General features: G+C 41.5%; 1 protein-coding gene across 4 annotated transcripts in view; it reads left to right on the plus strand.

Annotated features, from left to right (window-relative positions):
- The first annotated feature begins 836 nt into the window (after positions 1 to 836).
- The window catches only part of NUA (nuclear pore anchor), a 101,228-nt gene continuing 84,934 nt past the window's right edge, over positions 837 to 17,130 (plus strand). For 3 of the 4 annotated variants that reach the window (XM_087669327.1, XM_087669329.1, XM_087669328.1), the window contains exons 1-6: positions 837 to 1,303; positions 14,310 to 14,456; positions 15,326 to 15,424; positions 15,519 to 15,647; positions 15,725 to 15,817; positions 16,157 to 16,222. In XM_087669327.1, the coding sequence (XP_087525453.1) occupies positions 1,001 to 1,303; positions 14,310 to 14,456; positions 15,326 to 15,424; positions 15,519 to 15,647; positions 15,725 to 15,817; positions 16,157 to 16,222 (837 nt within the window). In that variant the 5' untranslated portion in view covers positions 837 to 1,000. Of the gene's footprint in view, positions 1,304 to 14,309; positions 14,457 to 15,315; positions 15,425 to 15,518; positions 15,648 to 15,724; positions 15,818 to 16,156; positions 16,223 to 17,130 lie in introns of those variants that run through there. The other variant, XM_087669331.1, reaches the window with a different exon arrangement.

Raw genomic sequence — 17,130 nt, forward strand, 5'->3', positions numbered from 1 at the left:
TCTTGCTTCATTCGCCATAGCTCACTCCTCCATTGCTTTCGCTTGCTTGTGCTCTCACTCGAGCTTCTCCCTTCAACTAATAGCAAAGTTGAGATTAAGAAGCTTCATCCAACATTGCTTCAGCCTAGTGACAATATCTATAGCTCAGTGTTCTTAGGCAGTCATGGCTTCCTCCATTCAAGATAACCATTGGACTTCAACTTGCTCCAAGGGTGTTTGAGCTTACTTCAAGGCCTTCCAAAGGCTTGCTTGAGCACTAGTAAGTGCTTCTTACTCCCCACAAGTAGCAACACCAGTAGCATATCCCTTCTATGAGCTGAGCATGATTTGTGCCTCCTTTCTAGGCTGTCTAGATAGCACACATGGATAGCCTCCTTGGTCCCTAGCACTCATTGGGCACTTGAGTTTTGAAACTCCCAACCTCTATTACTTGCTATAATATACAACTAACCTACTATAATATAGGTCTGAATAGGGTTTTGCTAGTCATTGGAGCTCGCTTTTGTCTCTATTGATGCTCCTATGCATATGCATTCATGTTAAGATGTTTAGCAAATGTCTTGAGGTGCTCTTGATTTGAGCTTCCATTGCTCAATTTATGTAGGGTATTTCACTGCAGCAATACAATGGACAACAAGCTTTTACATAGCGAAGTTTTATGCCCATTGCTCTTGGATGTCATTCAGGTGTTGCATGTAATTAGGTGCTGCTAGTAATTACATTACTTTCTTTTTGATTTTTGATAATACAATCAACACATTCCGCATTAAAAAAAGTATAATTATAAAAGCCATTACGTCGGTGAAATGTTAGCGAAGCGTTTATAAAAGGCAAATTTGCGCGTTCTAGGAGACTTGGCTGTGGAAGTGAAGAAAGAAGTTTGGTACTCCATATCCATTCACTCTGAAGTTTGCCCTAAACGAACACAAAGAAAAGAAGGGGATCGTCAGTCCACGCTGCCATTCTGCATCAGTCTTTAAATGATAGAATCATCACAGTCATGTCGCTTTTTATGTCAGAGTCCGAGCTCGAGGCCGCGAGTGATATAGCCAGCGTCGTGGAACGTGCGGACGCTCACATTCAGGGGCTTCTGCAGCAGCTCGAGGCTCACAAAGCGCGCACAGATGCAGCCACCATCACCACCGAGCAGAGGTGCTCCGTGGTGGAGCAGAAGTTCCTTGCCATGTCTTCACAGTTCAAGCGGATGGAGCATGAAAAGGCGCAGATGGAGATTGCCTTGGAGAGGCGCTCTGGAGAGCTTGCGCAGGCACAAGCTCAAGTGCATAAACTCGAACTTGAATCGGTAAGCCTGAATTCCTCTGTTTTTAATTACATGGCGTGAATGGAGTGGCTATTGATATCGGGAGAATAATGTTTTTGTGATTGGGGGACTGAAAACTGGTGGAAGTAATCGTCATGGTGGTTGTTGAAATAACCTTAAGGAGTTGGAGGGCTCTAAGTTAATTAAAGCTCGCAGCTTTTATAAAGAATGGAGTGATGCAGCGTTGACATTGTTCTTTCTGGAGGGGTCTTTCCAACCTCCAATAATGAAACCGTATAAGTAAAGTAGTTAATAGTTTTTATGGGCTTGCTTTTGTTAGAATGTCAAATTTTAAATTTGGACATTTGTGCAAGTTGCTACAAATCATCCTTGGCCTGAAACCAATTCTGCTCTTTATCTCATTGCTGTAGTGAAACATGATTGTGCAGCCTAACCTGCCAAATTTTGAATGACAGATGTCTGCAAATGCAGTGTCCCTTTGAGCAATCTCAAATGTCAAGACGATGGGTCATTAAGCATATAGATGGGGATCCTTTTCCTTTAGTTGTAGTTGCTTGACAAGTATGTGAGTACTTTGGGGATTTGATTGTGGATTAGGAAGATTGGACTACATTTCTCATGTTCTTATTGATGTAATGGATTTTGCCTCTTAAGCCATTAAAATGAAAAGGTCATGTTAATGACCTGACATGAGAGCTTGGACCTGATATGAGAAGTAGCAACAATTGGAACTGACGTAAGAGTACAATACTCCTATTTGATAGCCATGATATGGCAATAGGCTGCCCTAGCTGGGCCTGGACAGAGCCTCTCATCTGCCTGTCCATTACCAAAGTCCAGTCCGAGCTGACTACATACCCAAGGGCAGTAATCAGCAGGGTGCCAGGTAGGGTAGGGCTTATGCGTAAGGGCAGTCTTTGACTGGCTCATTAGGGCAGTTCCAGCACCTTCTGCAAGGTGGCCAACTGTGGGCAATTGAGGCAGGCTTCTGAGGGTGCTTTCCTTCAGTCCATCTGGGGGTTGAGCCAAGTCCTTACAGGGTGACTGTTGTAGTTATCAGGATGTCCAGTGCAGGCTGCTTCAGGGCAGCGGCTGCAGTCCCGAAAGAGCAGCAGCTAGGCTCTTTTGTCAGAAGTGGTGCAGCAATGGAAGCGTAAAGAATATGCTGAAATAAATGCTGAAACACAAGACAGAAGAAAGAATGAACACAGTAGACAGATGAGAACTCAGATGTATGCTCGGGAAATGGAATCCATATCGAACATGAGACAGCAGCATACAACGGCGAGTCATTGGCTGCGTGGGCTCCTCAGCACCGGCTCCTCTCTCCCAGAAGGATCTCCACTGATGGCTGAAGCACTGAAGACTGTGGAGGAGGAGCCCTATAAATAGCCACAAAAGTGGGGAGCATAAAATGCAGGTTGGCCAGCATTTAATGCTGGTCGGCCAGCAACAAATGCTAAATAATACATCATAAATGGCCACTAAAATGTGCCATAAAATACTGCATAAAATGCCCAGCCTCTGCACACAGACTCACACCATGAGCTGACTGATATCTGCTAACACCCTCTCTCAGATCATGTGTGATCGGATACAATTAAATAGTACAATGATGGAGAATCATAAACTACACAACAAATAAACACCAGAAGGACCATGGATGTCCAAGCGGTGAGTGGCCAGCCCACCACCAAGATGCCTCGGAGAGTATCTGATGTCGATGTCGATCGTACCAACAACACCGGAAAATAGAGAAGACTCATAGCAGCTCTCTGTGTAATGTCACCTATGTCACTCAGGACATACAAAGCCAATCTGCCAAACATGTCTCTGAACATGTGACCATGGAGTTCCCGCCTTTGGCCAAACCACCAAAGTGTCCCCTCATGTGAGCTCTAGACGAAAGCCTCTCGCTCTCTGTCAAGAAGAACAGCTCATCATGAACCCAGAAATCAACACCAGTCTCTAGGATTTCACTGCCAGATACCGTCGATGCGTCAGGGACGTCCCTCTCTGGAACCTGTGCACCTGTATCAAAATATAGATGAGGCACTGCAGCCCCATCAACACCCGCTCACACTCCCTCTCTGGCACCGAGGAGTCGTGAGGGATGACCGCATCACCACCACTAGAAAGCAGCCGAGGAAGGGGCCACCAAGCCCTTCCCGCGATCCGAAGAAGAGGATCCCTTCCGCGCCTTGGACTTCTCCTTGGTCGGAGGATCGGAGTCGGAGTCTGATGAAGGAGAGGACTCATCGGTAGAGTCAGCATCCCGCTTCGTCGTCTGCTCCTTCTTCTTGGAAGCCGCTAACTTCTTGCAGTCCTTCCGCAAATGTCCCTTCTTGCCACAGTGGTAACACTGGGCCTTCGACTTCTTCTTCCCGTCACCCCTCTCTAAAGCTACATAAGCCTCACCTCCATAATGTGCCGGAAGCCGCCCCTGTAATCTCAAGGATGCCTCATGCTCAAGAAGCGTCGAGGTCATATGTGTAAAACTGACAGGAGTCGATGATGTCTGCGCCCGCAAAGCATTGGCCACTCCATCAAACTCCGGGGGGGAGCTTGTAGAGGACCGTCCCGACAAGATGCACCTCGGGAAGAGCAGATTGCATGTGCCGAAGCTGGTCCTGTACCTGCGTAACACGAAGAAGAAAAGACTGAATAGTATCTTTCGGCTCAAACTTCATCCGCTGGAGCTGGCCATAAAGTGTGACGGCCCGCATGGTGGAAGGTGCCTCGTACATCTGCTGCAACTTCTGCCATACTTCAGGAGATGTCCTACAGGAGGTAACCGCCGGTAAGACCGCTTTAGAAATACACCGAAGCAAAGCCGAGTAAGCACGGGCATCGTCCGAGTCCCATGTGAGCACCGCTTCCTCATGGTTGTCCTCATCAAAGTCTTCAGGAAGAGGAAAAGGACGGAGAGGTCGAGCAAGAGCTCCACAGACGATGTACCATAGCCGCTTCTGCACAAACCAAGCTTTCATGACAGCACTCCAGGTGAGGTAATCAGGGCCATGTAACTTATCTTCACGTGAGGTGCACGGAGGGGCCATAAGGAGGAGGTAGAAAAAAGAAGTAGAAGAAAAGAAGGTCGTTTGGAGAGTGAGCACAGCCAAAACGCAACCAAAAACACCAAAAATAGTGAGTTCACATGCAATATAACCCAAAGGCTGACCACAATAAGCCAAAAGCTGCTGCACAAAGTGAAAAAATCAGTCAAAAACTGCCAAAAACAGCAAAAACGGCCTGAATAATCAGAAAAACAGACAAAAATAATGCTGTAAACAGCAAAACGCAGGCTGCAAACTGAAGAAACAGGGGCTAAAGACTGTTGCCAGTAGTTGGATGAAGGAAACACGGGCAGCAAAGAGTGGAACAGCAGTAAACGCAAATCTGTCCAGAAAAACGCAAAACGCAAATGCTGAAACACTGTCGCCAGTAGCAAATCGGCAGTCGCCAGCAGGAAGGACAGCTGGCTGATCAGCAAGAAGGGTGTAAATCCTGAAATCAGCAAGAAAACACAGCACAAATAGGTTGCAGCCTGAAATCTGATACCATGTCAGAAGTGGTGCAGCAATGGAAGCGTAAAGAATATGCTGAAATAAATGCTGAAACACAAGACAGAAGAAAGAATGAACACAGTAGACAGATGAGAACTCAGATGTATGCTCGGGAAATGGAATCCATATCGAACACGAGACAGCAACATACAACGGTGAGTCACTGGCTGCGTGGGCTCCTCAGCACCGGCTCCTCTCTCCCAGAAGGATCTCCACTGATGACTGAAGCACTGAAGACTGTGGAGGAGGAGCCCTATAAATAGCCACAAAAGTGGGGAGCATAAAATGCAGGTTGGCCAGCATTTAATGCTGGTCGGCCAGCAACAAATGCTAAATAATACATCATAAATGGCCACTAAAATGTGCCATAAAATACTGCATAAAATGCTACATAAAATGCCCAGCCTCTGCACACAGACTCACACCATGAGCTGACTGATATCTGCTAACATCTTTATGCACTGTGGCTAAACAGGCAGCCTATTGGATGGTTAATCCAGCATGTTTAAAAAAAGGGGAGAGGGTACCTAATCCCCAGCTTTCTGAATGTAGAAACACGGTTTTGGGGTTCTACGAGAAAATGGACAATGGGTTATGCATACGAAAAATGGATTACGTGCCTCATTTCGCATATTCGCCTCCAGACTCTTGCGCTCCAGCTCTCTATCTTGTGTAGCTTGCTCTCTAGCCTCCCTCCCTCCCTCTGGAACCGGCTTGTTCACTGGAAAGGGCGGTAGTGTACAACCAAAATACATAAATGCTTTCACCCAATTAACAGTCGCCCACTTTGCCTGAACTTAAAGACACAGAATCAAGAAGAAATACAGGAAGCTAGAATGCTCTTGTTGCCACACAGACACCCTGTTGGCCCCTAAGTTAGGTGCCTCTTGCGGTGTTTCTTTATTTTTAAAAAGAGGGAAAGTACAATGGGCTGTCTTTCACCTATTCTGGGTGAAATTTGGCAGCATAACAGTACAATTACTGATCCAAAACAAGTTGACCAGGAGAGGAAACTCTGCCCAAGTCTGAAACTTCTGGTTGGAGTGCAGAATCGACCATTTCAGTCTGCTGTAATTATTGGTTCAGACCTGTTCTGAGACCGGTTTACAACTCATACTGTTCCCTGTACTGTTCAGTCCACTGTAATTACTGGTTCAGACCTGTTTTGACACCTGTTTTCAGCTCATATTGCTCCTTGCACTGTCCTGCATCATCTGGGCCAAGTGCCCCTTGATTCGGACATCAAATGTGCTCTGAAATAACCTCTGAACAGTCCAGAATCAGAACTGATTTAATGCTGTTTCAGACACTTGCTTGGTGAGGTTACCACCCTCACCTGTTCCTGCTTGTGGGCAGTAAACAACTGCTCCTGTTCTTGGAGAAAAGAGGCTCTTGCCTCATGCAAAAACAGCATATTCCACACAGCTGTACATGAATCAGAAGAAAGGCCCTTGATTCTGCAGCATAACCATACTGTCAGGGGGAGAGAGAGAGAGTAGAAGGCAAGCTCAAGCCTCTGTGCATCATAGACAAGGTAGGCCAGCTCTCAAGAGCTCTCCATCTGCAGCTGTTCATCACAAATGAGCCCCTTTTAGCCCAAAAACTGCACGCCAGTCCTCTTTAAAGAGATAAGTACACAACTTTGTGCCAAGTGGCAGCATTGGAAGATATTTCCCGTTCGAGCCTTCCGGTCTAAAATTCTCCATGCTCGGTGCAGAATTTGACCTCAGCACAGACCAGAGGATTGATCCTCGTGTAAAAACGAAGATAATAACGCGAACAGATTCTGGGGTCCAAAAATAGTAACTCCCTAAATTTTAGGAGTTGCTTCCATTGCATCCCCACTAGTCTTCTGACCATCTTTGCAGACTATAACTATCAAATTTGTAATGTAGCTCAACTAAAAGTGAATTTCCACTGATGACCCCACACGAACTAATCTCATGCAGATTTGTGCATCTTCACTTTGAACTAGTCTATTCCAGGTTAGTTCTTCAACACACTTGTCCATATACACTTTAACAAGTCTCTTCCAGGCTTCTCAATCTATAGTGCCATTAGTCTCTTCCAGACTTGTACTGGACCTTAACTGTCCAGTCTTGACTCACTAGACATTCCTGTCCATTTCACATACTGGCCATGCAACTCAGGCGTTTAGATTTCAAGAGGGATCCTTCCAAAAATAAAATAAAAAATATATATATATATAATAAAGAAATCAACAAAAAAGGTAATAGTTGTCACAGTCTTGTGACATACCTCTCTCTTGGGACACCCTCCCTCCCTCCCTCCTTACTTTTCTTCTTTTTGTTCTTCTTTCCTCTTTCTAGACTCTCCTTCCAAGTTCCTTCATTCCTTCTTTTTTTTCCATCTTTATTTTTCTTTACTCTTCTTCCAAGTTCCTCCTTCTCCTCCTCCTCCTCGTCTTCTTACTTATCCTTGTTCCACATTTCAATTTCCCATCACCTAATCATGGCATTGGATCCATTTTGGAGGCACGTCACTCCAGTCAAGGGATACAAGGGCTCCGATGGATCGAAGAAGTGACAGTGTAACTATTGTGGATAGGAGAAATTAGGGAGCGTAACGTGTGTGAAAGACCACTTGGCATGCGTTCCCAACAAAGACATTGAGCCTTGCACAAATGTGTCGATGGAAGTAATGGTAAGTCTCTATCTTTGGTGTGGAAAGTGTATGGATATTGAGTTAGAAGAGCATGAATCCTCTTATGCAACACCACATCAGGTTAATGAAGTATAAGTGGGGCAAGGAGAGGCTAGTGGGTCTAGTGGCGCTAGCCAAATTAGAAATGCTAATGGCCCATAAAATAGAAGTCCATCCATATCTGTATTGGATCTAAGTACAAAAAGAACCTTGTTGCCATCTTCTAGTGTGGTGGGTAAAGGGGCTCTTTGCACGGTGCAGGTGTCCATGCAGGACTTCAAAAGTAAGCAATTGTGGATGCAACTAGGGAACTCGTACGCTTATTTATGCGATGTGCTATCCCTTTCAGTATAGCCACTACATATCAATGGAAAAAGACAACTAGGGCAATGAGTTGCATACGGTGTGAGTGGGGAGGCCCATCCGTAGATGCATTATGCACACAAGAGCTTGAAAGGAAAAAGTATCCATAGAGGCTCAATTGGAGCCCTTAAAGGAGACATGGGTGAAATATGGATGTATAATATTATGCAATGGATAGTTGGATATGGATCATGAAGGAATCTTATTTTACTACTATATTATTTTGGTTGTAGGTTTGGAAAGCCACAAACCTTCAAATAAGAGGGCTTTCCGATTCTACCCCCTTTTCCAAACCTCCATTTTTTAATTAAAGCCTCCTCCCCTCCCCTCTCTCTCACGTGTAATCTCTCCTTTTCTCTTCCCCCTCCCCTCTTTTCCATGTGTAGAGTCTAGGCTCTGTCTCTCTCTCTTTTCCCTCTCCTTTATATTTTTTTAATTAAATAATTTTAAAAGTTTTTTTAAAATTTAAAGTTTTTTGAACATAGTTTTTTGCACACTTTGAGAGGGAGATAAAAGAAGAAGGGGAGAGAGAGAGAAAAGAAGAAGAAAGAGGAGGATAAAAAAAGAAGAAAGAGAAAGATAAAGATAGGGGGAAAGAGAAAAGAGAATAGCCTTTTTTAAGTTAAACATGTTTTGATATAGTTTTTTAACTTAGAAAGAGAGACTGAGAGAAAATATATACTTTGAAAGAGAGAGAAAATAGGGGGAGAGAAAGAGAAAGAGAGAAAATAGAAAAATAGAGAAGAAAATAAATAAATAAATAAATAAATAAATAAATAAATAAATAAATAAATAAATAAATAAATATATAGAGAGAGAGAGAGAGAGAGAGAGAGAGAGAGAGAGAGAGAGAGAGAGAGAGAGAAGAAGAAGAAGAAGAAGAAGAAGAAAAGAAAATATGAACAAAAATAGAGAGAATTATATATAGGGAAAATGTGAAATTTACATACTTTAAGAGAGACTTGGGGGAGAGAGAGAGAGAGAGAGAGAGAGAGAGAGACAGAGAGAGAGATAGAGAGAGAGAGAGGGTTTGAAGGAAAAAATTAGAAATAGAGACAGAAAAGAGGAGAGAAAGAGGAGAAATAGATTGTTGAGCGAAGTTCACATGACAACTTCGCTTGCAGCTTCGGTGTTCTGTGTGTGCGAAGTGCACACAGAACACTAGTGTTTACAATGTTTTGGTGTCTTCATGTAAATGCGCCATGTTCATTTAGGTCATTGATATCTCTGCCTCAGGTCTTACCATCACATGAGCTTTCATTGGGAAGCACATGTAAGATATCATCATGGACATAGGAGTCCAAAATGTGGTGCAGGTGGTAACAGATAATGGAAGCAATTGTGTATCTATGGGACGCATGCTTAAGGAGGAGTTTCTTAGTATAGTATAGACCGCATGCGCATCCCATTGCCTTGACTTGCTTATTGAACATCTTGGGCAAATATCTTGGGTAGGTGACATTTTCAAGATGGGAACAAGCATGGTAAGATTTTTGAGCTAATATCACACGAGCTATCGAAGCCCTTTCAAATTTGATACAGATCATTGTATGCCAAGAGTGGCTTACATGGAGTTAGAGAGAGACTCGAAAGGGACTTGCTTTTAGGCACAATATTTTAAATGCGAGTTGGTGTGTTGAGGCAAAGACATTGTTGAAAAGTCTCACTTCTGTTTACACTGTATTGTGCATCATTGATATGGAGAAGAGTACTTTGGGCCTTCTATATGAGTATATGGATAAAATTAGGGAGGCCTTGCTTCGCAATAGCTTTTTGTTCTAAGACAAGTAAGTTACTGTTTAACTTTTACATATGTAATTAGTTAGTGCTAACGACTCATTGATGATTGTTCTAACTTCTAAGTTTCTAACTTATTTTATTTACGATCCATCATCTTACACTCTCAAGGGTTAATGAGATTCGTGCAGTATGGAATGCACTATGGGATTGGTTCCATAAACCAATCCATGCTGTCGTAGTTAACTTACATATCTTTTGGCGCAATGAGGAGCAATATACTAGCGACCAGTTGAAGGAGAGCTTCATGGAGTACATGAGCCCCTCACAAGAGATGATCTAGATGCGATGAGGAGAGTAGAGGATGATTTGTTGGCATTCCGCAATCATTCTTTTCATTTTGGCTGACCAATAGCTAGGCTTCGAGAGAGACAACTTTAGCCAGTCTCTTGGTGGAAGAAATACGACAATTGTGCTCCTACTTTGGTATATGACTAATGACTTTTAGGTGTTGAATCTTGATAATCTAATGCATTATGCAACCTAGGTAATAGGTTAGAGTTTTTGTAATCTATTGCCCACTTAAATGTTGATGTTGTGGCTTGCCTATAAGCAATTGCCAATTATCTAACCCTAATCTCTCAAATTTGAATAGAAACACATTGCTATTCTTGTCCTCTCACAAAATTGAAGTTCAAGGCCTTTTCAGAGGAACTGGAGCACATGGGTCCTCTTCCACATCAAAAAGAGAAACAAGCTCACAATTGCCTAGCTGGAGCGTTTAGTGTTTTGCCATTGCAATCTCCAACTTCTTGAGATAACTACTTTGTCCCCAGAGCCTTGACGGATAAATTGGTAATGAATAGTATTATGTGTAATTAACTTTTTAACCTTGACATTGCTTGGAAGTTGGAATGTTGATAAGATTGATATAGAGAGGTATGTGATATCCCAGAGATACCACAAGAGGAGCGGGATATCTACCCCATGCTGTATGAGGAGATATTGGCCCCTGTTTCCGTTTCCCCTGTTTTTGAAACTCCTTTGTACTATGTGAGTGATGATCCTCGTGATCTACACGATCGCGGTCTTCGTGTTGATCCTTCCAATCTTGGCGGTTTTTGTGGAGATGCTCCTAGTCGAGAAAGTCCAAATGCTAGGTTACATGGTCTTCATCATCTCTTTTGCAGTCCTCATGGTCTCTTTGGGAGATCCTCTGCATCTGACCTTACCAATTGTACCAGTTCGCCATGTTTATCCTTCAAGCAAATTGCAAAAAAATCACGAATATGTGTTGCATTTTGATGGGGACATTCTCTAGATGGAATGACACTTGTTCCAGGCTGCATTTTGACTTCAGCAACCTGGGGAGGTAAAAATGACCTGTAAAAAGGTGAAAATGACATGCTATTTTGCTCCAATTGCTGTGTTTTGAGGTCAGATAGGTGTGCTTCAATGAGATGACCTATTAGATGAGAAGTAGGATAACTAACAAGGGGTAGAAAGCTTGCACTTTGAGGATAGAAGCCCATTGTTGATTGCATTTTGGAGTGTGCTGCCTGATGTTACTGAAAAACTGATGTGTAAAAATGGAGAATACCTGCACTTTGATGATGCTACCAACAGTGATGGAAGGCTGAAAACAATAGAATAAGGGTCCAAAACAGGTCACCTTGGTCCTTGCTACAGGGGTTTGTATACAGCAGATTAGGTTGAAAACACTGCAGTATATGGGATCTGTCTTTTAATGATACCGTGTAGGAGTGCATAATGGAAGAGGAATGGAGAGAGGAGAAACAACAGCCTTCTTTGATAAGGCAATAAACAAAATGGAAAAAGAGAGAAAAAGCAAAAGAAAGAACAAGAGGAATACAAATATGAAAGCACTGATACAAGGCTGAGTACAGTAAGCTTGCTGCCCTTGCAAACTGTGGAGGTGGATTAGTGAGGGCAATAGATTGATGAAAAAGATTTGACTAAGGATGATGAGAGAACGATGATGGCTGGAGTGATGAATTATCTGGATGATGGAGGCATGGGCATAGAATGCCTTCAAATAGGCATAAAATGCATGAACATGCGAACTTGATGCCAAAAGGATGGCAATGGCTGAAATTGGCTGTCCAGCTATCCACTTGGCCAAAAACAAATGCACGTGTGCAGTGTGAACTGGCTCAAGTGGGTAATGGCAAATGCACTCTAACTCCACCTAGTGTGCCTGAAATGAAGAAAATTGACACATGAAATCAAATGAAAGACTGAGACAATGATAGAGCTCCCAAAGTCCTTGTTCGGCTCAAATTGAGGCTCACAGGAGATGTACAGAGAAGATGACAACCTACAACATTTTGCTAATAGTAGCAGTGATATCTACATTCTGTCAACATGAGCTAGATGATATGAAGACGAAGTATATAGAGGATGAGGATCTTTCTGAGGCCTATGTTGATGATCGGTGGTTTGATGGCTAGTGACGTAAGCACTAATACTCTTAATGATGACTTTCATATGATGGATGGTTATTTATATTGTACAATGCAATTTGAGGTTTAAGTTAATTGTAGAAATCCATGCACCACCATAGGCTAGGCATTGAGGCATTGATGCTATAGTGGTAGCAATAGAGACTTCTTTCTATTGGCTAGCTTGAGACGTGATGTAGATACATTTGTGATGATATACATAGCATGCCAAAAAAAGTCAAGTTGAACCAACAAAAGGCATTAGGTTTGTTGCACCCTTTGCTTAATTCAAATAAACTGTAGGAGATCATTGTTATGGATTTTGTTTTTGACCTTTGAAGAACACAAAGGGGAAATGATGGCATTCTCAATATTATTTGCAGGTTTAGCAAGCAAATCCATTTCATTTTGTGTTAAGGGATGTAACACTTTTCTCCTGTATGAATGATTGTTGTGCTTTATATCTTGGGGTGCAGAGTCAGGGAAACGACTCCTTTGTGAGCAAATCGAATCTTGTGTTGACTTTTGCCTTCGGATGTTTTTTTCCCATTTGACTAAATACATGGGATAAACGGTCCTATAAGTCATCTTTCCTATAATAAAAGACCAATTTGGGTTTGAGTGAAATGTATTGAGCGGTATCTTCAAGTTGTGAATGTGAAACTTTGTCAATTTGAGACTATCGCTTTACTTTGTTCTAAATGTTTGTTTAGACAACTTGGAGGGAACTTAGGATGAACTGTTTAGAGGTAAATCCATCTAATAAGATAGACTACTTGTCTTCTTGGTGTAAAGTCCTAAGTGTGTGTCATGTCTTACCACAATCATGCTTCATTATGCTAAAGCCTTAGGCAGCTTCTTTGAGGAAATCCATGATGAAGACAAGGGCTATGGTGATAGAAATATGGGAGGGGGTCAAGTTTGGATTTAGAGATGGGGAATGGCCAAATGCAAGGAATGGGGATGGGAGATGAGATGATAGATATAAAACTATAAAAAAGCAAAATTTACAATTTGTCATATCTTCTTAAAGCTATTGACAAGGAAGAGCATTTTGGACCTTTAAACATCTATATTTCGTGTATGTAAAAAGAGAAATGTGTGTATAAATGTGTATACGTGCAAGAGAAAATGTGCACATGATTACCACTCAGCTATCCCATGGACATATTTCTCTTGTGTCATGAATAGGGGGATGTGTCCCTTGCTCTCCCTTGGCTTTCTCTTTGTCAAGGACAAGATAGGGAATGTCTCTTCAATTTGGGACATGCCATTGCATTTCAGGATGGTGTGCTAGCATCCTGAGGGTCAGTCCTCTTTATTCTGTGTCACTATGGCTACAACACTTTGGACCAAAAAGACTTCCCTCAGATCCTTATCTTACATTCTTTAACATGAATCAACCTTTTCACTTAAATAAACAGGCCCATATTGTAGTTATTCGGCATTTCATGTTTAAAAAATTCAACCTCTCAATCTTGATCTTGATTACTCGATTCTAGAGTATTGAGAGACTTGTTATTAACAGGCTCACTGGTAGGGACGTCCTCTACAAGCTTCTTTCCATTTTCCATGGTGTTTTAGGTGCCGCAAAGAGAATTCATGGGTTGTAAGATGGTGAATATGAGGTAAGGAGTTGATGGGAGCTCTAGGATTGATGATAAGCTCTTCGATTGAATGGTTTGCAATACCTTCAAGATAATTTGTAAGGTTTGCTGGTGCTCACACTATCGAAGTCTTTCTACACCTTTTGCCTTCTTGGATCTTATCTCATTCCATATTCCTAAAGTGATGGTAAGGTGTTCTAAGCACTGGCATAGCCTTACATGACCATATGTTATGCCAAGTTACATAACAGGCTTTGTGTCCAAGTTCAGGGAAACTGTCGTCCAAGTCTTTATCCACTAACCCTTTACTACCTAACTTCGTACTTTTTCTATCTACCATAGACTTCTGCTATAAACTTGTGGCCCTGATCCAATCTGTATTGATCAAGTTATTACCAACAGAAAAGAAGATCTCTTCTGTGATCTGTATAAGTTTGTGGGGATTTTGTTGATCTCATAATTGAATGGAATTGGAATTGTTTTCCCTTCCTTGATTTTTGGTTCTAATTTAGCATTTGGAAACTGTTGGACCTGGGAATGTTACTTGCACAAGCTTTCTTGTGAAGCTGTGTAGAATGATTTTTCAGCTTGGTTGTTTTGTTAATGCTTATGCTTTCTTGGTTTGCAGATGAAGAACGATACTAATAGGGAACACCTCTTATGTGAGTTGAATGAAGTGCGGAAGTCAAGGCGGGAGTTATTAGATCTTGTGGAACAAAAGAATGCTGAGTTGAGTGAAAAAAATTCATACATAAAGACATCCTTGGATAAGATTGTAAGTGTTCTTTTAAAATTTCTTAAAATCATAATAGTCCATCCCAAAGCTGAGGTGTCCTACTTTATTAAGGCCCAAGCTTCATTTGTTTATGATTTATTTGATTGTCTTCAAATTTGATATGCTACTTTTATTCCTCTGTAACTTGTGCGTAAACTGTTTTGAGCTTCTGGGGGTTTCAGGTATTACTTCTTACTAGTTTGTGCAAATATTTATTAGTAAGTTTCTAAATGCTGACTATAAATTTCGCCTGGGTTTCACCGTTACTAGTGGATCAGAAGATGCTCTTTGCAGCTGTGCCATAGTGACAGGAAATGTTAGGAGAAGGAATAGAGGCTTAGTTATTGGTTCATTGAGCAACATGTTCCATGCTGGTCCATACACATGATTTCTTTGACTGGAGGTGAGATGCCTTTGCTGTGGATGGTCAAGTCTATGACGTGAGACGGAGTTGGCTCAATCTCTGAGAATAAAGGCGAATTGGTGTACTTTGACAGGCGTAAAGGATAATGACATTTCTGGAAATGAATATTATACTTGGATTTCATGATTATATGTTAAATCCTTTAGTCTGAAATAAGTGAAGTTTTGAAGAGTCCCTAGAATTGTCCTGCATGAGTCCATCTCTTTATCGTATAGCCTTTCTTGGAGGCTGGTCTCATACAGGTGGTAGCTGTTTAGGTTTACAGTTTTTAAATAAGTTGCTATGGTGAAAAGTAGGCCTACTGTGGATGGAATAAAATCTTTTTTTGTCCCTCAAAATGAATTTTAACTTTGCTTTTATATATATGCACTCACTCAAACTAGGACAACGTCCCTTTCCCATTTCAGACACATTGCAATGGTGATTTTTACATAGGAAGCTGCAGGTGTTTTTGACAGATGAGCGGGGTAAACTAGAAGCTAAAGTTAGGGAGTTGGAAGCAGAAATGTCTCGGTCTCAGACACTTCAAGCTCGCCTCTTACAGGTGGCTAAATATTCTCAGATATGCAAATTTCCATCTGAGTCTTGCAAATTATACCACACTTTCGTCTTACTTTAGAAGTTTGCCTGGCAAACAGGAAAAAGAACTTTTGGAGCAACATAATTCATGGGTAAATGATGAGCTGACAGAGAAGGTCAATACCCTACTGCAAGAAAGGCATGCTTCTGCAAACTTGGAAATGGAACTGCAATCGAAGCTTTCAAAGGTATGCTTTAGTTTTCTGGCATTAAATTTAAATCCTTTATTTAAATATTCCATGTTATGAATCAATCTTGCATACAGGCTGAACAGTCGTGTAAGGAAATGGAAGAGTCGCTTCAGAGAAGAAAAGAACAAATCAAGGAGTTGGACTCCAAACAAAGTCAACTATGGGAGGTTAATATCTCTTGTGTGTTTTAATTCATCAATTTACAGTTAATGTTTCAACGACAGATGATCTGCAAATGGTTTTTTAAGTCATTCTGTGTTGCAGCCATCATTTATTGAAAATGTTGAAGGAAGAGAACAGACAAAAAAATCTGTCTTATTTTATGAATTCTTGATGATGATAATTAGCCTTAAGATGAATATAGTACTGGCTACTTGCTCTGATGATCCCTATCAGAAAGACCAGATGACTTTCCTAACTCAATTAGCTTTTGCTAATTTCAAGTGCTTTGTAGATGTTGGTAATCATACCTTTAAAAGGTACGCTTATTCAATTTTCTCTTGTAGGATCTTAAATTCACTAAAGAGGATTCTGCAACAAAAGTGGATCACCTTCTTCTTGAAGTGGAAACAGTAAGTTCTTCATGCTTAGTGCTCATGCATATGGAGATGTGTTGATTGATTGTATGCTATGCACCTTTTATTGGATGGAATTGCTGTGGGTTTCTATGTTGTACCTGCCTGTAATATGTAATATCACAGGAAAAGGGGGGGGGCGGGGGTAGTTTTGATTGCAACATAGACACATGCATGCTTGCATCCTGGCATGCATACTTACATCCATGCATACACATGCATGTCTGCCTGCTTGCATATGTAAGCACATGCATAAAAACATACATATGTACATGTATGTACATGTTTGCATGTCAAGTATATACATACATACAAGTATACAAGCAACCACACACACACATTTATACATACATTCATACATGCTATATGTATGTAGGAAAGTATGCACGTGTACATAGATATCTATATGGGGGGGTGTGTAGTACATGGGTACTACATACACATAGATGTACATGGATACAAGTGCACACATTTGTATTGTATGTATATAGTAGGTGTGTGTGTGTGTCGTACGCACAAATGTACATTGCGTACAAGGGCATACATGTATACATAATAGGTGTGTGCATAGTATGTACATACATGCACCACACATGTACATAAATAGAATATATAGGATACATGCATATGTATACATTGGTGCTATAATACACACATACATATGTACTTGCAGAGATATAATAGGTGCATACCATAGTGACTAGAAATGCAAAATAGGTACAAGGAGGTTGAGAGTGGGGGTTCCTTGTGATCATGTACATTACAGGCCCCAAGGACATGGAATGGTAGTAGGAGTGGGAAGGAGTTGGCATTCTCACTATCCCTAAGGCTGAAAATAACTGTTTCTATGTGTGGTTGATGTGTGTATGCACGTGTGTGATATTTTTGTCCATAATTACTTCATA

This window comes from Lygodium microphyllum, chromosome 27, assembly GCF_053477565.2.
Source record: "Lygodium microphyllum isolate KBCC chromosome 27, Lygodium_microphyllum_v1.1.10, whole genome shotgun sequence".
Taxonomy (NCBI): Eukaryota; Viridiplantae; Streptophyta; class Polypodiopsida; order Schizaeales; family Lygodiaceae; genus Lygodium; species Lygodium microphyllum.